Raw genomic sequence first — 23,237 nt, forward strand, 5'->3', positions numbered from 1 at the left:
CAACTTTAAATCGTATGGCAAAGGAGCCGAAGACAACAAATAAAACCAGAGATGGAGAGAATTGGGTCGAGCGATGGTGAAAAAAGATGATCGAAGATCTGAAGTGGAGTGAGGAGTTGCGAATCTATAGAAAATAAAGGATCTTCGGATATTAATCTATCATAATAGAAGATGCGCATAACTACTAAAGAGATTAATATTGATTCATTAGAAAATAGAAGATCTGCTGAGAAATAGGGATCTGCGGATCCACCGACAAATAGAGAATTTTCTAAAGTTGATTTACTTAAGAATAGAGATCAATAAATCGATAATGTGGGTCTTCAAAGCTTCTAGAGATGGTAACAATGGGCACAACAAAGATGGAAGAGATGATGGAAGCAGGTTACATGATTGATAGCTCTAATACCATGTTAAAATATTAGCAGAAAAAGACAAAAACAAGAGAAAAAGAAAGAGAGAAAAGTGATTTTTTTTTTGTCATATTCAGTACATCTTAAGGGTTATATATACTCGTGTACAGACCCCATACAAGAAAAATAATATAGGCTGATATAAGATCATACTAACAATGAAAAATATTACTAATTGATACAAGCTATTATGTGATTCTTAAAATCATTCTAACAAGATCATTCTAGCAAATATATATATATATATATATATATATATATATATATATATATATATATATATATATATATATATATATATATATATATATATATATATGTTGATACAGAATCATGCTAATAAAAAAAATATATTATGAGTGATGCAGGTTATTATATGATCCCTAAAATTATGCTAATTTGCTCCTCTAGCTTAATCATAGCAGCATCATTGATAGTGGAAGACCCAAAGAAGCATTAACAATGCTTCGTACCAAGAAGCTCACCAAGTAGTAGAAGGTGGATATCAAGAAGGTGTTTGAAACCTAGTCCTACGAAAGGATTACTTAGTCAATGTTGAGGCTGCCACCAATGTTGGGAATGATTGGAGGTGCCAACGATTGGAAGCGATCCTAGGGGCAAAGGTAGGATAAGGGTCCCTTAGGATGAAAGCAATAGGGGGGAAAGGGGTAATGGTGATATGTTGATGGTGGAAATGATGGTGTGATGGATGTAATGGTGAAGGGGTTCGTGGTGATACTGATGGTGATGGTGGGCATGCAAGTTTTTTTGGAAAGGGAAGAAGGGGCGATTGTGATGGTTTTGGTGATGGCATTGATAGTGGAGGTGATGGGCTTGGTGGTCTTGTTGTGCCGATGAAAATCGTGAGGGTGTTGATGGTAACAATACATGGTGATAGTGGGTGTGTGAGTTGCCGAAGGGAGAAAGGGGGCAATGATGATAGCCATGGTGATGGTGTTAATGGCGAAGGCGATGGGGTGGTGATGAAAGTGCAAGTGGTAATAAGTAATAGTGATGTTGGGCTTATGGGTCATTAGAGGGGGAAAGAGGGCACGATGATGAACGTGGTAATGGTGGTGATGGTATTAATGGTAGTGGTGATGGTGGTGGTGATAGTTATGGTAACGACAGCATGTCGCTTGTCAGAGAGGGAGGTTGAGGGATCAAAATCATTGAAAAATGAAGAGGGATTGAGGTCACCAACGTGGGAGATTTAAGAAGAGATTGGACTTGCACTAGAAAGGGCTCAAGAGGGTGAGAGAGCCAAACATGGAGGGGATTTGGAGCTTTTTCTTTTTTTCTCTTCGATTAGACTTAGACAATAGTACATTGAGAATTTTTGAAATCTCTAAACATGATGGTCGGTCCCGTGAGCCTTTTACTAAAGCCCATTTAACGAAGGTGGATAGGAGGAGATCACGCTGCAAAATGGTCAAACTTGAGTTAAAAAAAAAAGTAAGAACCGATGATGGCAGTCAATGCTTTTGGAGTTCGGTTAATAAGCTTAACCAAAAGAAGAAAATCTCTGTTAATAGTGTAACGGAGGATCCCCTCTGATTGGGCTCCGCGCATTCCAAGTTAATTTCTTTTTCTTTTTCTTTTTTTTGTTTTGAGTGCTTTTGAGCACATTTTTCTAAGGCGGCAGCGCATATGACAGGTGTGGGCCCTTTAATGGCTTTGATCTTAGAATCTTAGGATATATTTTTGCATGCCCATGAACCGCACATACATCTAAACATTCTAAGCAGATAGAGAAGAAAAATTATTGATTAGATCAAGTCCACCAGCTCAACCGTGGACCATCTAACCAGAAATGAAAACCGGTATTGTTTCGTTCCTTTCTCTTTTTTTGTGAATACAGTTGTTCGTTTGTTGTTGAACTGGTCCACTGCTGAGCTAGTGGACTTGGTCCAACAATAATATCTCGATAGAGACCATGCATAACAAGCCACCCAAATGTCAACGATGCCCTGAGCCCCCCACGCAGTTCTGCCATTTCATAAAAGCGACCTCTCAGCTCAAACCGGGTGTTGTTTTGACGGCTTATATTGTGTACCACATCTGGCTAGCTAGGAACACTTGCATATTTGAAAAGAGCAGCCAAGCATCTAGGTTAGTTCTGGAGAGGGCTCGGGCACAACCTACGAAGATCTCCCACCTTGGCTATGTAGGAGTTCTTTTGATTATTTAGGGCACCTAAGACTCTACATATGTTTTTGTAGTATCTCGTATGATGTTTATCACCTGGGAGCTACTCCTCATGAGCTTCCTTTGAGGTGAATTTCGACGGATGTGGGTTAGAAGAGGTGGCACTGGCTTCATCATCAGAAATCCTAATTTCAGATAGGTCGCTATAAGCAAGTGCTAGATATTCATCTATTTAGTTTTTAGGATAGAGTTGATAAATGCTTGAGCTGGCCTCAGTCATACGCGAAGCACCTTGAGGGTTGATACTATTTTGTTGGAGGGCGAGTCTGCGATGATGATTAGCTGGATTCAGAATCAGACTAGGGTCTTGCCCATGATCCAGAATATATGGCACTTAGTTAGCAGGTGTACGTTTTTTTTGAGGCGATACATGTTTACCGGAAGGTAAACAACATTGCAAATTGAATGATCTTGTATTTGGACGGACATTTCTGATTATTTGAGCCTGGTGTATCAATAGTTTTTAGGATATCTTATTTTCTAGTTCTCGGGAGGAAACAAGAGAGAAAAAAACAGCGACCCCTCCCTACAATTCTCACAGCACCAAACAGCCATTTCCGCCTACCAAATCCTGCACGTGGTGAGGGAAAAAGCTTTTTGGTATTTTAAATAGAAGAACAATTTGGCGTCATGTTGCGTGTTTGGCAGATGACTCCGCCTCCCCCGAAACCCTCTAATTTCCTCTCCCTCCGATTGGCGTCCTTTTATTTCTTTCCTTCCCTTTCTTTTCAATTTTAGTCCACCAGCGTTTGTTTCGTCGTCGCTCGAATGATCTTCGATATTCGGCGAATCCGGCGTGTCTGCTTGCCTCCCACGCCGCATTTGTTTCCGTGCATCTCGGACGGCGGCGGCGGCGGAGCAGCGGATCCGAGGGGTCCTCCGAGGAGGAGGAAAGGGGGCGGAGGAGGGATGTGAGGTGGAGCTGCGCGTAATCTAGCGGATCGGAAGCGTGGCGTCGTCGACTAGGGACGTGTCGAGGACGAGAGGCATCAGCGCAAAATGAAGGAGAAAAGGGGAAGAACTTGGAACGACAAGCGCAAGACATTGTCAAAGAGGCAACTCAGAAACTAAATCAAAACGGTAATTTCTCATATTTCATATGCATTTTCAAAGCACCTTAGATTTGGATTGGTAGAAGGGTATTCTTCTAAACAGCTTCTAAGAGACACCCTATCTTATGGCTATCACATATCCTAGGCAGTTCAGAGTAGCGACCCCTTTACTGGCCTGAATGGAATGCCAAGTGTCTTGGCAGGCACCTAAACTTATACTTATCTAATAATTAATTATTGTAAATAAATAATGTATAGTTTTATATGTAGATTCTTTTGTGGACAGCATGCTATGAAACTTCTACGATTAATATTTGTGGGAACAAGAAAACACATGTCGGAAAAAATCTAAAATATTCTCATGATTAGTTGTCAATGACTTCCTGTCATTCTAACATTCAAAGAGGAAAAGGGTATTTGATGGATGGTAGGTACATGTAATAGATTTAAGAAGGAAAAATGTATCTTGTGACTGTTGTGATCTCATAAACTGGTTGGTTATTAAATAAATTGATTAATACTTTAGGCCTTCTCTAGCGTTGATTTCATTTTATGTTGTTTCTTAGAGAAAAAGAACCCAAGCGAAAAAAAAAGAGAGAAAACCATGCTTGGTAGGCTAGTTCTTCAAAAAAAAAATTTCTGTTTTGTTTAAAAAAGTTGCAAGTGATATTTTTCTGAAGTTTTGAAAACAAAAAAATAAAACATCAGGCCATTGCCTCTCTATCTCTGCGGCAGGGCCGGCCCAATCCTTAGCCGACTGAGGCGGTCGCCTAAGGCTCCGGCCTGAAGAAGGCCCACCGCAGGAAAGGCTTCAAAGACAAAATAGAAAGAAAAAAAGGCCTACTGTCGCCTTAGGCCGGCCCACTGTAGGAAAGGCCTCAAAGATAAATCGGCCTTAGGCCCCCCAATACATTGGGCCGCTCCTGTGACTCTGCCACCATCAGCACCCACTACAAGTACCATCTGCCACTGCTGCCAACAGCACCACAACTACCAAAGCAAACACACAACAAGCACGCACTACAGAGAAATGAATAGAGCTATATACAAAGGGGAAAGTGGAGTTCATATACTGCGAAGTTCATATACAAGCGTTGCAAAATGAAAATCCAAACAATTGGATATGATCTACATGGTTAAAACTGCTTATACACTAAAAAGGAAAAAAAAAGATATTTTTAAGACCCGTTGCTTATGCATCAAGTCATCCCATAACTGAAAGGCATGCCATCAATTTGGGATGACTTGATGCATGAACATGATGTTTTGTTTACAGATATTTTAGATCATATACATTTTTATTTTGTGTATGACCAAGTTGCATTGTAGTGGTTCATATTCTCAACATAAGCACCAAGCAGCACTAAGGGCCCTCGTTGCCTAGGTGCTGACATTGGTGCCTGGCTGTCATTTTGCCTAGGACCCCTCATTGCGGCCGGTGCCTAAGGGTCACATCCTGAACATCTGCATTTGACAGCATAATCCCATGCTATTATAGTGTGCCTTTCATATACCAACTTATCTTAAGTGCAAGAAATAAAAATTAAGATGAGTTGCTTATAAAATGAGATTAGTCCACTCTATGTTTTATATGTGTTAATTTTATCCTTATCTGTTTCAAAGAGTATTGTTTGTTTGATACTTCAGTGAAAAGATAACTTTATGTGTGCGCATTCCTGCATATGTGTGGTTATGAGCATATGCATGTACTGGGGAAAGATTTGGAAGATACCATCCAATCGAAACCTGCAAACTATAATCAAATACAAAAACTTAACAAACACAACCAAGAGTTAATTCAGAGCACCATCGGGTACATCCGTCCATGATAATCCCATTCACCACCTCCATTTCTTTGGAAAAATTCCTGGATACCACCACAGACCAAAGAATAAAGAAGCAACCTATATGTTGTATTCCTCTACTCTTCAGGATAGTTGGAGTGAGAACTACTTGAAAGTTCTAATTCTTTTCCCAATTAATAAACATTGTTTCGATTTATTTTGGGTAATTTCCTTTTTTTATAAGCATTTTGGCATTACTTACTGTAAGTTTTAAGGATTGCAATGTTTAGTTTATTTTCTAATGTAATTCATATTTGATTGTAATATAACATGCATGACTGTTCTTTATACTTGGCCTTTTGGTGCTGCGGCATTTACAATTATATAAAGGAGTTCCTAATACACTTATCTCATGCTATTCGTTGTTCAAGACATTCGGGCTCTGGTCAAGGCAGGCTGAAACCTAAAACAGACTCCTGTAAGTTCCTTCAGATATTTTAGTTAGTAGGTTTGAATTTCTGTAAGAATGACTAAAACTTTACTTTTTACCTTTATCTGTTCACAATGAGTATTTCCATTTCAGTCTTATATGAAATGATGATTTATTTTAAACATTTCAGAAAGACAGTGGTTTTCTTCTATGAATCAGTTTTTGCTGCTCCGAAAAGATGGACGTGAATTGCAAAAGCTACAAAGGTGCTTCCCTGAGGTAGGTGAATTAAGCAAATGTCGAGGATGCTACTCAGGAAACCTATTGAATTTGAGCATTGTTATTACAGAAGAGGGACTTATCTCGAATGTGAGAACCAAGGCCTTATCTGATTTTGTTGTTAACATTTAGGTTAATTTTCTCAACCTTAATACCAATGTTCAGAGGACTGTTTCTCAATCAATTTCCTTCGGATTTACTTATGTGCTTAATCATGTAACTATTGATTTTAATATCAGTTTAAACTATCCATCATTTGAAAGCAACTAGTCAGCTTTCTCAAAGCAGTGGCTGATAATGTTAGTGATTCCTTCCACAAAAGAATGGCCAATTGATGCTTAAAAATGGAGAACCCTATACGTGACCTATTTAGATCATTAGGAATCAGGTTTCAATTCAGATAGTTGGCTTATCGTATGTGCCTTATGTATGAAAGCAATTTGCTATATCATGCCTTCCTCAACCTCTTAGTCTGGACTCTTTTAAAGTCTAGGTAACCGTGGAGAGTTGCTATTAGGTCAGGCCACTGCTTCGTTGATGGATACTGTCTACCTTCACCATTTCAAGAATGCCTGGAGTAATCACTCTTTTGGCTTCCCATGGTTTTGTCTTCATTTGATGTCCAGAACTTTTGATTTCAAAAATTTAATAGAGGCATGAAAAGTAGAGATCTTTTTTTCTACTTGAGGTTTATGAACAACTGTCCAAACTATCCTTTTTTCCCCTTCTTGGTAATGCAACCTCTAGAATCCTCAAAGGGATCCTACTAACAGTTGATTGGTGTAGATCATTACCCTTCATGGCCTGCGTTTTGTGTTCTGGTTGGTAATTTCAACTATCATTAATTTTATAATATAATCCATAGATATAGTTGCTGATCCATGACCAGAGTCTCTTTGAGCATTTCTTACAATTATCGGTGCATGCTCCAACTAATTTGATAATCAGGCAGATGAGAATGTTTCTCTGTCACCCATGCCTAGTTTCCATGTCTTTCATGCTTTAACAGTGGGTGACAAGTAGCATATGCCTAGGCACATATCTTCAAAGCTCTAATACCCTTTTGCGGTAATATGCCTGGGTTGTAAAAATAAGAAAAGCTAGGTGACTTAAATTGAACCCAGTCTGTGATTGCCGTCAGATTGTGATGTCTTCAATAGCTACTGTAGAGATCATATTTATTTTGGTTCCTTTATTCTCATTCATGAGTTGGGCATATGGAAGATTGTGTGCTTTGCTTATAATTTTTAGTGCTTCATTCCTCATTTTGCACCATTTTTTTATTCTCTTTGGTGCAGCTGGAAGAATGCAAAAGGTCCACACATAAGGTTCCTGATTATCTGGTTTCATCGACTTAAACCAGAGGCAACTGGGCATTATAGCACGGTCATCACTGAAAATTTACTTACCTTGAATTCCCAAGAAAAACTCCTGAGGTGGCGAAGCAGAAGTACGGAGTTGGTATGTTTAGATAACAGCAACACCACATTCTTTATTCTTTCCTTGTAGGAAACTTACAGGCATCCTTCTGTTCGTATGTTTAAGTGGGTATGCATTGCCCATCACGAGTTGAATATAGTCTTGTTATAATATATAATTCTGCAGTTCTCAATTCAGAGATGTGCCACAGAGCAACTGAGAAACTTTGCATATCGTTTACTCCAGTTATGCTGCAAGAACTGCAGCTTGTGATCTTTGTACTGAATACTGAGGCAGTTCAAATGGAGGAGGTAACATGCAGAGATCTGAAAAGAAATCTTAGTTTAGGTTAAGGTAAGAGTTCTCTCCTCCCAGAGGCCAGTATCCCTTACCACTCTGGCATTAATCTCTGATTAGCTGCCTTAACCCACGAGGTCTTAGTTTATCGTAAACAAGTTCTCAAGGGGCTAAATAGGATGAAGGGATGTATGATCAAGATTTACATTTTATTTGATCATATTCCTCGATAGGAACAATCTTTCTAGTGTGTATTTTTGCTATCTATCCATAAGGTAGGTTATACTTATAGGAGTGCTACAAATTTAGACATGATTGGTTGAATGGGTCAGTTTATTTTACCACTCTTTATTCTGGAATAAATTACTCCTCTTTATATGGCGTAGTAGTTTATTCCAGGATGCGAAAAGACGAAAAGTTGTGTTATAATTTTTTCTGAAAAATCCATTTTACCCTCTTAAAAAGCCATTTATTTCAAGTACTTCAATGAGTGCTTGGTCCAAAAAATGATGGAATAACTGGGTTAAATAACTTTTACTTCCTTTTATTCCACTTTAATTACAGTCATAAAGTGCATCTTTGTATTTGCAATCATGTTTGAAATCAGAGTTGGAAATTAATAATTGGTGCCCCTAAATCCGTTTGGTAGAAAGTCTTTTATTAATTGAGTAGAAAATTGATAGATCTGAATGCATCATGGGTGTTTATATGCATGTCAGATCTTCCAATTTCCTTTCAGAGCAGATAAACTAATTTTGTCCCGCTAATCAACTAAGGTAGAACCACTTAACTCGATTTTCAGATAATCTGACATTTTTTTTTTCTGTGAACGGGAATCGCTTCTGCGTAATAACGTGTATTTCCCATTACCCCTTGTTTTAAATCAGAGTTATCCACAACTATAATATCTTGCACGAGTTCCCTCTTTCTTAAGTATATTGTGGATATATATTATAAAAGGTTTTTTTGCGTGAATACTTTTGTGTGAATACCTTCGTAAAATTTATATTTATTTCTGTACCCTCATAATATACTATTTTTGCACAAATGCTCCTAATATAACTGTTCTTTTAACACCATTAATAAAAATAATATTTATTTAATTAAAAATAAAATAAATTTTTAAAATCATTTTTTTATTCTTTTTGCATATTTATTCATTAAAGATATTTTAGTCATTTTAATTTGAAACTGTTAATTTTTTAATGACATTAGATTGTGCGGGCACATGCAAAAACAAGGATAAAAAAAAGGGAATAAAATAGTAAATCAAATATTTTATGAAGGTATACATGCAAATATAAATTTTAAAAGGATATTCATGCAAAATTAGATATTTAGAAAAATATTCCTGAAAAAAAAACTTTACTATAAAATTAGGCAGGGATAATTTTTTATTTCTATTTTTTTTAAAAAAAATATGAAATACATTTGGCTTTTGCAATTTTTGTTTGCGTGTCTCGCAGCACTTTGAATGTTGATGTTGGCAATTACGGTAGCTGATAGGTTTTTTTTTTTGATAAATGAGCTACTCACACAGCTCTGGTATGAGTATAGCCAGCTACATCACTCGCAAGAAGAGGCTGCCCATCATTTTTGTATCTGCTTTTGCTCGGTTCATTCCCACTGGAAACAAGCCGAGTTGGTGGTAACAAATCACATGCGATCCACTTCGACAGGCCCGGTGGAAGCCAAGCAAACGGACGGAAAGTATGTATATAAAAATTTTAAGAATAAACGGGAAAAAGAACACCATCTTATTGGTGCCGACCAACCACATACTGTTAGTCTGACACCCACATGCATGAGTCACATGTTAAAGAGTGATGCACACATGCATGGCCTCACATGTTTTATCGTTTTTTATAGAGTTTGTGGACTCATTTACTATCTTTGTACGAGTGTGAGTGGAGTTTGGTATGATTTATCATACGTCTCCAATCATCGAGTTTTTATTTCAATCAAAAAAATCATCAAGTTTTCAAAATTAGACGGGACTTTTTTATCCAGGGGAAAACTTAGTGTGAATCATGAGATTAATATGATTATAAGATCATAAGATCCTTATCCGTAATATTTGTCAGGTATATTTGTGCAGGTTATGCATGGAATTGGCCAAAATATAAATTAAATTGTGATTTATTTATCTTGCATAGAATTCTTAAATAAGACCAATTATTTTAGAAATCTATTTATTTTCCATTTTTTTATTTTTTATAAGCTTGCTGTTGTTGCTGTTTTCTTCATAAGATTAATTACTCAAGGTTTACATGGATATAAATGTACGAACGTTTCTAAGAAAATGAATCTACAAATTTTGTAAGACTTAACGGGAACGCCAAATCAGCACTTCACATCCAAATAAGTCATCATGAATAATAGATAATATTAAAAATTTCGGAATGATTTGAATGATAGGCAACAAGAAAATCCATTTTTTCACTTGTTAGGGAGCACCCCTTACAAATCGAAAACTCACTGAAAGAGTTGCTCAAGTCCAGAAGAATATTTTCTTGTTCGATGTGGAGATGAAACGAACAACAATAATTGTCAAGCGTAAAAGTAGATGATAAGTGGGAAACACCAGCATATCATCTAGAAAGTAGATCAACTCTCACGTCATTGTTGTAATGGCATAAATGGATGTCATAGTGGGGCCTCCTCCGATCAATGTCGTCTAATTAATTCCTTGCAATTAATATTGTAATGCAGTTCAAAATACGACATTTCATGTTGCAATGAGCAACTTGAAAATATTGGAGCTTCTTCGACCCAGGAAGTGATTAAATTGGGATAATAATGTGGGGCTGCAACTAACGAGCTTATAACTTGCGGCGAACTCCGCCACGAGATTCTGGGGCCTCCATTATGTTCATATAGCATTTAGGACAATACTCGTCTTCTGGATGCGCCCACCTCTAGCTTTCTCAAGACTAGCTTCGACGGCAACATAATTGATGAGGGGAGATGCAATGTGAGGTTCGCCATCCGAGACTACGACGCCAAATTAGTTGCGGTGGGGGTCGGTGAATTTTTGATTCGTCAGTAGTGTGTGCCGAGCTTAGAGTAGCATATAAGGGTATTTACTATGCGAGGTGGACACTAGGTGCATATCGTATTATTCTTGAAGACGATTCAACCATGATCATTGAGTGGATCCGAGGACGGAGACGCACAACTAAGAATCGACCGTTGATCCATAAGATTCACAGATTGATGGAAGAGTGCTACTTTCACCGGACCTCACACGTATGTAAGGAGGCAAATGAGACTGTCGACTGGGTGGCTTTTCATGTGGCCCACTATTTCGATGGTTTTCTTTGGATAGACAGTAGATCTATGTCAGAATCTTTACATAATTTTTTATTTTTTAATTTTGTTAGCCGTATTTATTTTCATAGTGTGTTAGCTGCCGTTGTAAAAAAAAAAAAAAATCTCCGCGACTAGCTATATTCTGTGCTCGAGCCCCGCCTGCAGCTCCAAGTACCGGAACTCAGGGGAACTTCGAGTAGAGAACTAGTGGCAAAAGCCCGCCATGTCGGTTTCCAATCTCCTTGCGAATTTTCTGGGTGAGCTTCCAAACATCTTTAAAGTAAATGATGATCTGTGCGTCCCCACACTGCTCACGGTAGAACTGTGCGAGTCCTTGCTTTTGCTCACCCACCTCCAGGGTGAATAGTGCGTCCTCGCTTTTGCTGGATGGTACTGTCTCTGTCGGACATCATCCTGGATGCACCAATTCAGTACTTATACTATGTCAACATTGTCGCTGGGTTTGAGAGCACATGATAGCCAATTTCCAGTATATTTAACTAGCATTGAGTATCTACATGAAAAATAGTAGAAATTATGTTCCTATCTATTAGCATAATTTTAAAAATTATATAACAATTTATATCAGCCCATATTAGCATCAATCAATATTATTTTTTTCATTGTTAATATGATTCTATATCGAATCTATATTATCTTTTTTATAGAGTCCGTATATAAGTACATATAATTTATAAGATATACTGAATACAATAAAAATAAAAAAATAAAAAATATTTTTTTATTTTTTTAATAAATATTTTAACACTATTTAAATTATTTGGTTTTTTAATTTTGGTAATTCTAGCTGCAAAAGAATAGACATCAAGTAGTATTTGTTTTCAGAAATTCGGCTATAAAAGAGTCGAGATGGAGCGAAGCTGATATGATAGGTCCACTTGGCGTTTTCTAAGCTTCAATTAGGCGCGTTAAAAGAAATGATTAGAGAAAAAAAAAAAAAAAAGGGAAAGAAAAGAAATAAGAGAAAAAAAAAAAGGCTTCGTATGACGGCCAACCTTGACGTTGAGCCCTCCATCGCGACCACGAAACGATGCTAAAGCTCGTCGCCGGTAATGACGGAGGCGTGGGGGTCGACAAAACCCGGTCCCAAAGTTAAGTTACCCCGCGTTGCACAGTATTACGATCACACACATGATCTATTACCATTTACCAACGACAACGAGGCATCCTTCCCATATTTCCCGCATCCCCATGCAACAGGAACAGCTGTCCTTGCCCCCCTTACTTTATTTAACCATCTTAATTAACTGGTGCTTAATTTACCTACATCAATTAGCCGTTTGTTTTGTTTCTCGACTTTTTCCCTACCCACTCTCTGGCTCCCAATTCCCAGTTCCCACGCTCCCCACTTGCTCCGCTGCTTTGTTTAATTATATCTGTCGACCGTTCTCTCGTACCAGCCAGCTCCGGAACCCCTCTCAAAAAACGGTCGATTTCGTGGGTGGGTCCCGCCCTCGCTCGGCGCGCAGCGTGTCAGGCCGTGACGTTGATCAGATGCCAGACCCTGCGCTCATCAAATACTTACTTCCCATCCATTTTTTGACACGTACACAGAAGTCTCGCTTACATCTTTTTTGGCCCACTTATCATCCTCGGTTATCAGCACCACCCACGCACTTATCCGTCGGATCGACCAGCCGATCGAGACCGTTCCCATGTCGGCCCCACGTACCCAGCTCCACCCCGTACGTGGGCGGGCCCCACTACTCTCTCCATCTCTCTGAGACCAGCTTTAAAACCTCATGCCCTCCCGTGCTGCTCCGGTGACCAACCACTAAACCCTGCCTTCTCGGAAAAAGAAACCCCCCACTCTCCGCTTCCCCCTCCTTAGAAAAGGAGGCCCTTTTTTCTAATACTCCCCTCCCCCTTCTCCTTCCGCATGTTCCCTTTGTCGCAGAGCATGTGGCCTCTTACCGCCTGTTCCCTCCTCCTCCTCCTCTTCTCGTCGAGCACCCCCTTCTTCCCCTCTTCCGGTGAGTATAAAGACCCATCTGTGTCTCTCCTTTTTACGCGCATTGTGCTCTGAACTTGTTCTAACGTGCTAGTTTGTTTTAATTCCCCTCTGGGGAGCGCAGAGGCGGGCTCCATAGGAGTGAACTATGGGCGGGTAGCGAACAACCTCCCGCCGCCGGCGAACGTGGTGCAGCTCCTCAAGTCCCAGGGCATCGACCAGGTCAAGCTCTATGACGCCGACCCCACCGTCCTCCGCGCCCTCGCCGGCACCGGCATCCGCGTCGTTGTTGCCCTTCCCAACGAGCAGCTCGCCGCCGCCGCCACGCGCCAGGGATTCGCCCTCGCCTGGGTCCAGCGCAACGTGGCCGCCTACCACCCGGCCACCCAGATCCAGGCCATTGCCGTGGGGAATGAGGTTTTTGTCGACCCACGCAACCTGACTGCCTCCCTGGTCCCGGCCATGCAGAACGTCCACACCGCCCTCGCCCGTCTCCGCCTCGACGCCGACGTTAAAGTCTCGTCTCCCATTGCCCTCACTGCTCTCCAGAACTCGTATCCCTCCTCCGCCGGCTCGTTCCGATCCAACCTGGCGGAGCCGGTGATGAAGCCCATGCTGGAGCTCCTCCGCCAGACCGGCTCCTACCTCATGGTCAACGCCTATCCGTTCTTCGCCTACGAGGCCAACACCGACGTCATCTCCCTCGACTACGCCCTCTTCCGCCCCAACCCGGGCGTGCTCGACAGCGGGAGCGGGCTCAAATACTACAGCCTGCTCGACGCCCAGATAGACGCCGTTTTCGCGGCCATGTCGGCCCTCAAGTATGACGACGTTAAAGTCGTCATCTCCGAGACGGGGTGGCCGTCCAAGGGGGACACGAAAGAGACGGGGGCGGGGGCCGCGAACGCGGCGGCGTACAATGGCAATCTGGTGCGGCGGGTGCTCTCCGGCAACGCCGGGACGCCGCGTCGGCCGCAGGCGGACCTCGTCGTCTACCTCTTCGCCCTCTTCAACGAGAACCAGAAGCCCGGACCCACGTCGGAGAGGAACTACGGCCTCTTCTACCCGGACGAGGGGAAAGTATACGACATCGAGTTCACTTTAAGCGGTGGCGGCGGCAGTAGCAACGGTGGAGCGGGCTTAAGGTGGCGGGAGTACAGGGGGAGAGCGAGCGGAGGGGATAGCTCCCCGTCCCCTTCGTCTTCCTCCTCGTCGTCTTCTTCGACGGGGAGTGGGAGAGTGTCGGCGAGCTCAACAGGGGAGAAGTGGTGCGTGGCGAACGCGATGGTGGCGAGGGAGAGGCTGCAGGCGGCGCTGGACTACGCGTGCGGGGAGGGAGGGGCGGACTGCCGGTCGATCCAGCCCGGCGCTGGCTGCTACGAGCCCAACACCTTGGAGGCCCACGCCTCCTACGCCTTCAACTCCTACTTCCAGAAGAAAGGCCGCGGGGTCGGCACCTGCGACTTCGAGGGCGCCGCTTACGTCGTCTCCCAGCCCCCTAGTGAGTCCCTTAACCCTCTCTTTGGATCAGATTGATGGTGCTGAACCGTTGGATCATTGGGATCATATCTCCCAGATCAATGATCAATGAAGGGAGATTAATGTAGAGTTAGGAACGTTGGGTGAACATAGATTTTTTCCGTCATTTTTTTTCCTACAATATTCCCCAGTTACTTTCACTCTACCTCCAGTCCATAGGACTGTAGTCACGAGACAGTGTTGGCCCAAGGCACGATGCAACGTGACCGTGTGTCGCTTTGTGCAGTACGTTGGGGGGAGGAAAGGGCGCGGTGTGCTTTGCTTTTTTTTTTTTTTTTTATTTTTAACCTTGGTCTGGAAACCAGGCGTCGCCCCATCCATAGCTTTTCTTTTAACTTAGGATAATAAATTTTTAGCTATGTTACCTTTTCGTGGTGGTTACTGGGTTAGGGGAGGACTAGTGCAAGAACTTGGCACGTGCGATGCACCATAGATTTGGCTTGGATCCGGTTGTTCCCATTTGTTGTTGTCTGCTCTTATTACTGGCTCTCAAATGATGCAATTTTTTTTGTAGATGTTGGGAAGTGTACGCTCCCCGCTGGACCTTGAACGGTGGAGGAGGCCGGAGGATTGGGTGGAGATCACAACAGAAGAGAGATATAGTGAAGCAATGATGACAAGAATCTTTGCTGCAGCTGTTGACTGCTGCTGGGTGGCGGATGGGAGGTCAGCAGGGGCAGCTTGGATTCTGAATATATTTGTGTTTTTTTTTTTGGGGGGGGGGGGGGGGGGGGGGGTAATGTAACTATATTATTTTATGGTAGATAGCATGTGAGCCAGTGTAGCAGTTTGACCCTTTTATTCTTCTTTGTTTAGGGTTTCAGTGTATAAGTTTTATTAATACTACTTGCCCGTCTTAGTTCTTGTTACTGGTGTTATTTTATGGTAGGATCTGGTTATAATGTCTTCAGGGTGATGTCTTCTCAATGGTGCACCGCATTTTATATTGTATTCAAGCACCGTGGATCTGAATGTCTCTTGCAAGTTTTTGGACTCCGACCCCTCGATATAAATTGTTTTAGGTGTTCTCAGCATTGGGCACGCGTACAAGTTTCTGGGTGATTTGCGACTCGTATGAGAACGGGATTAGTTGAGCTTATGCTAAAGGTTTACTAGGTGCATCCAGCTACCTGGAGGAATTTTTTTTTTTGTTGGGGTTTCATGTTGATTTTCCCAGATTTTGGCCAATTAGTAACTGGTGACTGAAGCTCGCTTTTTTTTTTCTTCTTCTTCTTTTAATTTTTAAATATCTAAAATGATGGTAGGAAAAGCATCTTTTGATATTGTTGTAGTTACTAGTTTTCAGTATTTCTCAAAAATACAGAAATCGAGCTAATGATGATGTTTTGTGGTAACTCAGTTTTGTTTCTTTTTTTATTTTAAATTTATTCAGAAACTTTGTGGGTTTTTTTTCTCTCCCCGATAAGAGGGTGACCGCCTAGTGATTCTAGGGCTCGTTTGGTTCGCGGGAAAAGAAGGGGGGAAAGTGTGGTCAACGGGAAAGTAATGAGATGCCTCTTGTTTGGTTGGAGTTTTCAAAGGAGAGAGAAGGGAAAGTTGTATTCCCATGGGAATGTGATTCCCATATTTCATGGGAAAGTCTTTCCCATGAGAAACATGGGAAAGTTACTTTCCCATGAGGCGGGAATCACTCCATTTTTACTTTTTCCCAAAACGTCCCTTCAGCATTAAAGAAGCATTAAAGAGGCATTAAAAAACTAATTTTTATTAAGGGCATAATAGGAATTATATATAACTTTCCTAGGAAAGTGGATGGCCAACCAAACATAAGCACCTTGGAAATTTGTCACTTTCCCATGGTCAACCAAACATGCCAAAAGTACTTTCCTAGGCATCCTCTTCCTAGGAATTTGTTTCCCAGGAATCATATTCCTAGGAAGGAAAATGCTTCCCGCGAACCAAACGAGCCCCTAGTGTAGGCCGCCTAGTGATTCTAGTGTAGGTTTTTTAGGACTTGAAGCCCAAATGAGGCTATAAAATGTGGAATCCTGGGCAAGCAGGCAGATGGTGAAAATGTCGGCCCGGATTTGAGTCCAACCTGGCCCAGCCCAAGAGACTCTGGTACCCGTTTTATTGACTAGCTTCTGATCCGACTTCACCCTAAAGGTTGGATGCAGTGATTCTAGTGTAGGTTTTTTAGGACCTGAAGCCCAAATGAGGCTATACAATGTGGAATCCTGGGCAAGCAGGCAGATGGTGAAAATGTCGGCCCGGATTTGAGTCCAACCTGGCCCAGCCCAAGAGACTCAGGTACCCGTTTTATTGACTAGCTTCAGATCCGACTTCACCCTAAAGGTTGGATGCAGACTTCGGGCCTTGGCATGATGCAGCCCATTGACTCCTCTCAAGTGACCATAACATGGCCGTTATTTAACACTACCAGTTCTTAGAAAAACAGAAAAAAAAGGGTAAAAAAAAAGAGGAAGCTCCATCATGTCGAGAAAAATGAGGAAAAAATTGTGCACCTAATCATGTCGAGAAATTCTTACCCAACAAGGTCGATTTTATAGCATGATTATATTGTTTCCCATATTTTGTTTCCTTCTTCTATGCTGCAATGATAAAAGATAAATATATTTCAATCAGATATTTTTTTTGTTTTAAATTGTATTCTACATGACTTCTTGTTGTAAAAGCTCTCCTAGCCTCTGATTGTGATTGCTATTGATAATAGAACTTTTGAAAGTAAATTTTTTTTACAAAAAACTACTTTTTGTTTGGTAACTATATTTATAAAATGCTGTAAAATTTTAATAATCAAAAAAATACTTTTGGTATGGCAAAATAACAATAAAAGATATTGCATAATACTGAAAATAAAAAATAACTTTCTATTTTTTATAGAATTGATATCATTATTTGGTAACTTGTGTATGTCATTCTATGATTAATCAAGATGTGATGACTTGCATATTGATTATGCACGCTGGATTTATACTCCATGAACTAAAATTTCATTTAGAATCACAAATAGATTACACGAATAAACAATTACTAAATACAGAGGAGAGCTTGCACCCAAGCTCATGGTCTTGCATCCTAAACATGGATTGTCTTGAGTAGTTCTTTCATAGGATATGCCCGATTCAATGATAATAAAATTATTCATCTTTAAACCGTTATAATGGATGCTAGATGAACCATATGGACTATGAGGATTGTTAATTAAAAAATGTGACTATAAGGATGTCACTTTAATGAAAATAAAATATTATACAGCGTGATTCTTCTAAGCTATGTCTAGTAACATATATCTTGTAAAAATAATCATAATGAAAACACTGAATTACTATCTAATGAGCTCAGTCTTTATGTTAAAACCCCACAATTATAACCTATTTCTTAGGGTCTAAAAGTTTATTCAAGTCGCATATTTAACAGGGATATCTTTATCACACTAAGCTAAACTGGCTTCTTCTTCATTGTGCTTATTAGGACGATCCATGTTATTCAAATTTTCAAATGAAGATTGAACATGTTATTCAAACATATACAATCAAGGCATCACGTTCTACTAAATTACCCAGAAAATTCATGCTAGGTCGTCGGGATGGCCGATCAAATTATTTTTAGATCCATTGCCTCAGAATTTCCATATCCGATCGAACAGATTATCAATTATTTTCTTCATGTGATCTAGTAGACAACCAGATAGTCCAAATACCTCCTCTTTGATTCCATCTATATCCATCTGCAATCATGTGCTATCACCAAATTTTACGGCTTCTATGTGATAGCCAACCTATCTTTGGGCATATACAAACCCTATTGATAACACTTGTCCTAAGACACGAGGCAGAGCAGCATCTCCTCTTTCATTTTTTTTTTTTCCCCAGAGGAAGGAAAACTGAGGCAGGTTCTTGGGAGTAGGTAGCAACCCAACTTACTCCCTCCACGCGTCCCATTTTTTAAGATTGAGCAAATAATTGAAGATCTAGTGCTATTTGTACCGTAGAATCCGCCAAAGCCTCTCGGAACCTTTGCAATTATCCGGGGCTAGCGGAGAAAAGAATTTATGTTCCTTTGGAGGAGAGAAGGGGGAAGGAATAGTGTGGATGCCGAGATGGCATCATGGCGGAGACCGGCAATGGCATAACGTGGCTCGAAAGCTCACCAATTCATTTCCTCGAATCAATCCCCACTAAAGCTATTCATGGGTATTCTCCCATCTATAAATTCCCCCAACTTTTCTGAATAAAAACATCCCATTTAACCTCTCTCGTGGGCTTGAAAGAGAAAAAAATCATGTGGGGCGGGCATAAATACAGGACAAGCCTTTTATTCTATCGTATTTTTATTAGTATCTATTTTTTTAAAAAAATCTAAATGTTAAAAACTTTTTTTATTGGCTGGGTCGTCATGATTATAAAAAAAGGGCATCCATTTTCTTCTTTATTTTTAAAATATATTTGTTAATGGTACATACTATGTGGCCAGATAATACACATCAAATAAATTCATCATCTAGCAAATTAATACACATCTCTAGATAAATTGATATATAGCTTTCAGAATATGGTATTCACCAGTACACAGTACACAGTAAGATGATACACACTTAGCAAATTAGTCATCTAGTAATCAATACACATCTATAAATAAATTAACACATAGTTTCTAGAATATCATATTCATCAATACATATCATATGGCCGGATCATACATATTCATTTGACTATTTGATATATACGGTAAACTTCTTTGATACACACTTAGTAGTAATCCAATGCACATCTTTAGGTAAATCGATATACAATTTTTAGAATATGTTTTTATCAGTACACACTACATAAATAGATGATACAAATTAAGTAAATTAGTCATCTAGCAAGCCAATACTCATTTCTAAATAAATCGATACACACTTTTCAGAACATGATGTTCATCAATACCAGTACGCATTATACAATTTTCTAGTTTGGTCTAATTTGCTAAGAATGTATCATCTAGTCGTGTATTATATACTGATGAGTATCATATTTTGAAAACTATATATCAATTCACCTAAAAATGTATATTGACTTATTAGATTAATTTGTTCGGTATGTATCATCTAATAATATAATATATATTAGTAAAAAATGTATTTAAAAATAATGAAGAAAAAAATGTTGTATTTTTTTTTATTGCAGAGCAAACGATTCCATCAACATAAGAAACTTTTAACTTTAATTTTTTTTTTTTTTTTAAAGATGGATACTGTGATGTCGTTTTGAGCATCCGAAGGCATTACTAGAAAAGAATATTTATGAGCCTTGTGGACGAGAGAAGAGTAGCGTGGGTGGTGAGATGGCATCATGAGGGAGACGTGGTTAACCATGGTTAGCACTGGCCCCAGAGTAACGTGGCTCCAAAGCCCACCAATCCATTCGGACCATTCCCTCGAATCAAAGCCCATTTAGGGGCATCTCCGCCTATAAATAACCCCGTCTCGTCCGCCTCCCTTCTCGTCAACTCCTCCTTCATCGCCGCAACCGTAGACGCGATTGCAGAGAGAGGAAAAGAAAAAAAAAGAGAACGAAGAAAACAAAGGGAGGACACGACGGACGGACGGAGAAGAAATGGAGAGAGAGAAAGAAAGAAGCATCCATCTCCTGTTCTCGAACGAAGGAGCCGAGGAGGAGAAGTTAGATAGAACGGAGAGAAAGAGAGTATCGATATCGATGCCGAAATCAGGAGGAGGAGAAGTGTTTAATTCTGCGAGACAGCCCCTGCTTCGGGCGTCGTACACGCGGTGCCTCTCGCACGCCGGCGACGAGCTCAAGAGCTTCCGCTCCTGCCTCCGCTGGCTCTGCGTCGACCAGTCCGACACTCCCCGCGCCGTGGTCTCCTGGTTCCTCTTCCTCTTCCTTGGCCTCTTCGTCCCCGCCGCTTCCCACTTGCTCTTGATCTACTCCCCCGCCCGCCGCCCCTACAATCTCGCCGTGCAGCTCTCGCTGACGGCGGTCTCCTCCCTCTCCTACCTCTGCCTCTCGGCCTTCCACCGCCGCTACGGCCTCCGCCGCTTCCTTTTCCTCGACAAGCTGGTCGGCGAGAGCGAGCGCGTCCGCCTCGGCTACACCATCCAGCTCAGCCGATCCTTCCGCCTCCTAGCCTTCTTCGTCATGCCCTGCTTCGGCGGCGACGCGGCCTACAAGATCTGGTGGTACGCGACCGGCGCCGGCAGAGTCCCGGACTATCTGATCCTCTTCGGCGGGCGGGGGATCTCGTGGGCGAGCGACGCGGCGGCCTGCGGGCTGGAACTGGCGTCGTGGATGTACCGGATGGCGATATTCTTCTTGGTGTGCGTGCTGTTCCGCCTGATTTGTTATCTGCAAATACTGCGGCTGCAGGACTTCGCGGCGGTTTTCCGAGAGGAGTCGGACGTCGCGACGGTGTTGAGGGAGCATTTGAGGATAAGGAGGCAGCTCAGGATTATTAGTCACCGGTACCGGGCGTTCATTGTGTCGTGCCTCCTTCTCGTCACGGCCAGCAATTTCGCCTCGCTGCTGCTCACCACCGGCCGCCACCATGCCGAGGTCAACATCGTCAACGCCGGAGAGCTCGCCGTAAGTGCTTCATAAATCTCTCTCTCTCTCTCATCATCACCACAAAACGTAATTTCACTTGAACAATAGGCAGGGCTTGTTTGGTTCGGGAAATTTTTTTTCCCCTTAATAAAATATTTTCTTAAAAAAATTTAATACATGAATATATGATATCTAAAAAAATATTTTTTATATTTAGTTGGTTATAAAAAATAATATATTATAGAATAGTTTATATTTAGTTAAACAGCTTTTTTTTAAATATATATTTAAAATATCTATTTTGCTCTTAATTTAAAAAATCTTATTTTATTATATCTAAAAATTTAAAAGTATTTTTTAAACAAAAAGTTCCATATGAATTTTTCTTTCACCTTCTCATATCTTATATAAGATATTTTTTTATTTTTCCGCCTCCATATAAAATCTTATTGCGAGAACTACTTTTCTATTTTATCCTTTAAAAACTCCAACCAAATAAAAAGTATTTCTCCAGTTGGCTATTCCCTCTTCCTCCTCCCACAAACCAAATGAGTCCAAAGTGTAACATTGGTTTCGAGTTCAATTGCATCGCTGACTTTTGACAAACTTTGATGCTATAGCATTTGAAGGCTTTTCCGACATGGAATACAAATCTTATGGTATGATGCCCTTTCTTAACTCTGCCTTTTTCCGCATGCTGATTTATTGGACTCTGAGACTTTGATTCACCGCATGAGCTGTCTAAAAATATAGTCATCATATCCAGCATTCCACTTACAACGAGTGTTCCTTTTCAGTGTTTCCCTTTATTCCTTCAAAGGCCACCCCAATAGGAGAATCTAATTATACCAACAACAATAGGAAACTTTGGTCTATATAGAAGTTACTTTCTTGGCTTCAATGCAGGCTAAATATATGTCTGCTATCTATATGTTCCGGATCTTAAGATTCAAAACCGACTAAATTCTATAAGACTAATCGCACTATTGATGCTTGCAGTGAATTTATACTTCAACTTTTGAACTAATCAAATTTTCATTAATTTGCAATTTGGCAGCTTTGCTCGGTTGGGCTTATGACTGGGCTGCTCATTTGCCTACGAAGTGCTGCGAAGATAACTCATAAGGCCCAAGCAATTACAAGTCACGCTGCAACATGGCACGTTTTTGCTACCATAGAATCCTCCAGTGCAGACACTGAGGATCCCCTGTCACACACATCTGCAGCCGTCCACCCATCGAGCAATTCCGGGGGTGACTCCGATGATGAAGAGGCTAGGGATGAGCTTGAGTTGGATGACACAAAGCTCATGCCATCTCATGTCAACACCATTTCCTTTCAGAAGAGGCAAGCACTAGGTGAGTACTCATGCATGTATTCTGCTAGTTCAATTAGCTACTCATGCATATTGGTTGTCTTCAATACTTTGAGTACTGGCTGATTTCTTTGGTAAATTGACAATCCATTGTAGTTGTTCTGATCTTTTTTTTTTTTGCCCTCTCTTATCAGTGACATATTTAGAGAACAACAGAGCAGGGATCACCGTGTTCGGGTTCGTCGTGGATAGATCTTCGCTGCAGGGCTTATTTATGATTGAATTTTCTCTTGTTCTGTGGCTGCTGGGCAAGACAATTGGGATCTCTTAGGGCCACGATGCTTTCCTATATCTCCTTTGATTTATTCTTTTAGATACAGATTCTCACCCTTCTTAATTGCCTAAAGGAAAGAGTAGAGACGTGTGTGAATATGAAAGCAATGGTGGAGGTGTTCAGGTACAATTAATGAGTTTATGTGAGAATATGAAGTATCATGTACTTTTTGCTCGACTATTTCTCAAGGAGTAACATTTGCTCCTAATATCTTATATTTTTGTTTATTAACTTCCTAGAATATATCTCTAATTATAACAACCCAGGACTTCACCCAAAATGGCTAATCATAAGGTATTATTTGAGTTTTTTGATCCTGTATGAGTACTCAAGATCTTCTTGGTGAATAACCG

At 40.7% G+C, this 23,237-nt stretch overlaps 3 protein-coding genes and 1 long non-coding RNA gene across 6 annotated transcripts; all 4 read left to right on the top strand.

The window, feature by feature from the left end:
• The first annotated feature begins 338 nt into the window (after positions 1-338).
• Positions 339-1,572, top strand: LOC103706528 (eggshell protein 2A-like). Its single transcript, XM_039128447.1, has 3 exons — positions 339-384; positions 1,137-1,411; positions 1,453-1,572. The coding sequence occupies exons 1-3, from the start codon at positions 339-341 to the stop codon at positions 1,570-1,572; spliced, it is 441 nt and encodes a 146-aa protein (XP_038984375.1).
• Positions 1,573-3,148: 1,576 nt separating this feature from the next.
• On the top strand, positions 3,149-7,860 carry LOC103706449. 3 transcript variants are annotated; one of them, XR_005512514.1, is made up of 5 exons: positions 3,161-3,701; positions 5,889-5,935; positions 6,078-6,166; positions 7,465-7,627; positions 7,772-7,860. It is a non-coding gene; the product is annotated as an uncharacterized LOC103706449 (long non-coding RNA). The 3 variants fall into 3 exon arrangements; XR_005512515.1 differs by lacking the exon at positions 7,772-7,860 and having other exon boundaries at positions 3,149-3,701; positions 6,078-6,256; positions 7,465-7,765; XR_603969.4 differs by having other exon boundaries at positions 3,160-3,701; positions 7,465-7,860.
• Positions 7,861-12,966: 5,106 nt separating this feature from the next.
• Positions 12,967-15,615, top strand: LOC103706450 (glucan endo-1,3-beta-glucosidase 10-like). The gene is made up of 3 exons (XM_008790545.4): positions 12,967-13,188; positions 13,291-14,667; positions 15,220-15,615. The coding sequence occupies exons 1-3, from the start codon at positions 13,095-13,097 to the stop codon at positions 15,252-15,254; spliced, it is 1,506 nt and encodes a 501-aa protein (XP_008788767.1). The 5' UTR covers positions 12,967-13,094; the 3' UTR covers positions 15,255-15,615.
• Positions 15,616-20,183: 4,568 nt separating this feature from the next.
• On the top strand, positions 20,184-23,094 carry LOC103706529. The gene is made up of 3 exons (XM_008790662.4): positions 20,184-21,274; positions 22,293-22,593; positions 22,745-23,094. Exons 1-3 carry the CDS (start codon positions 20,288-20,290, stop codon positions 22,879-22,881), a joined length of 1,425 nt encoding a protein of 474 aa, XP_008788884.3. The 5' UTR covers positions 20,184-20,287; the 3' UTR covers positions 22,882-23,094.
• The last annotated feature ends 143 nt before the right edge of the window (positions 23,095-23,237 follow it).

Source organism: Phoenix dactylifera, chromosome 7 (assembly GCF_009389715.1).
Source record: "Phoenix dactylifera cultivar Barhee BC4 chromosome 7, palm_55x_up_171113_PBpolish2nd_filt_p, whole genome shotgun sequence".
Taxonomy (NCBI): domain Eukaryota; kingdom Viridiplantae; phylum Streptophyta; class Magnoliopsida; order Arecales; family Arecaceae; genus Phoenix; species Phoenix dactylifera.

Coding starts and splice junctions, on each gene's coding strand:
- LOC103706528 (XM_039128447.1), top strand. CDS start 339: ATGGTAACAATGGGCACAACAAAGATGGAAGAGATGATGGAAGCAG. Junction 385..1,136: donor GGAAGAGATGATGGAAGCAG/GTTACATGATTG, acceptor GTAATGGTGAAG/GGGTTCGTGGTGATACTGAT. Junction 1,412..1,452: donor TGGTGATGAAAGTGCAAGTG/GTAATAAGTAAT, acceptor GGGTCATTAGAG/GGGGAAAGAGGGCACGATGA.
- LOC103706450 (XM_008790545.4), top strand. CDS start 13,095: ATGTTCCCTTTGTCGCAGAGCATGTGGCCTCTTACCGCCTGTTCCCTC. Junction 13,189..13,290: donor CCCCTTCTTCCCCTCTTCCG/GTGAGTATAAAG, acceptor TGGGGAGCGCAG/AGGCGGGCTCCATAGGAGTG. Junction 14,668..15,219: donor CGTCGTCTCCCAGCCCCCTA/GTGAGTCCCTTA, acceptor TTTTTTTTGTAG/ATGTTGGGAAGTGTACGCTC.
- LOC103706529 (XM_008790662.4), top strand. CDS start 20,288: ATGGAGAGAGAGAAAGAAAGAAGCATCCATCTCCTGTTCTCGAACGAA. Junction 21,275..22,292: donor TCAACGCCGGAGAGCTCGCC/GTAAGTGCTTCA, acceptor GCAATTTGGCAG/CTTTGCTCGGTTGGGCTTAT. Junction 22,594..22,744: donor TCAGAAGAGGCAAGCACTAG/GTGAGTACTCAT, acceptor CTCTCTTATCAG/TGACATATTTAGAGAACAAC.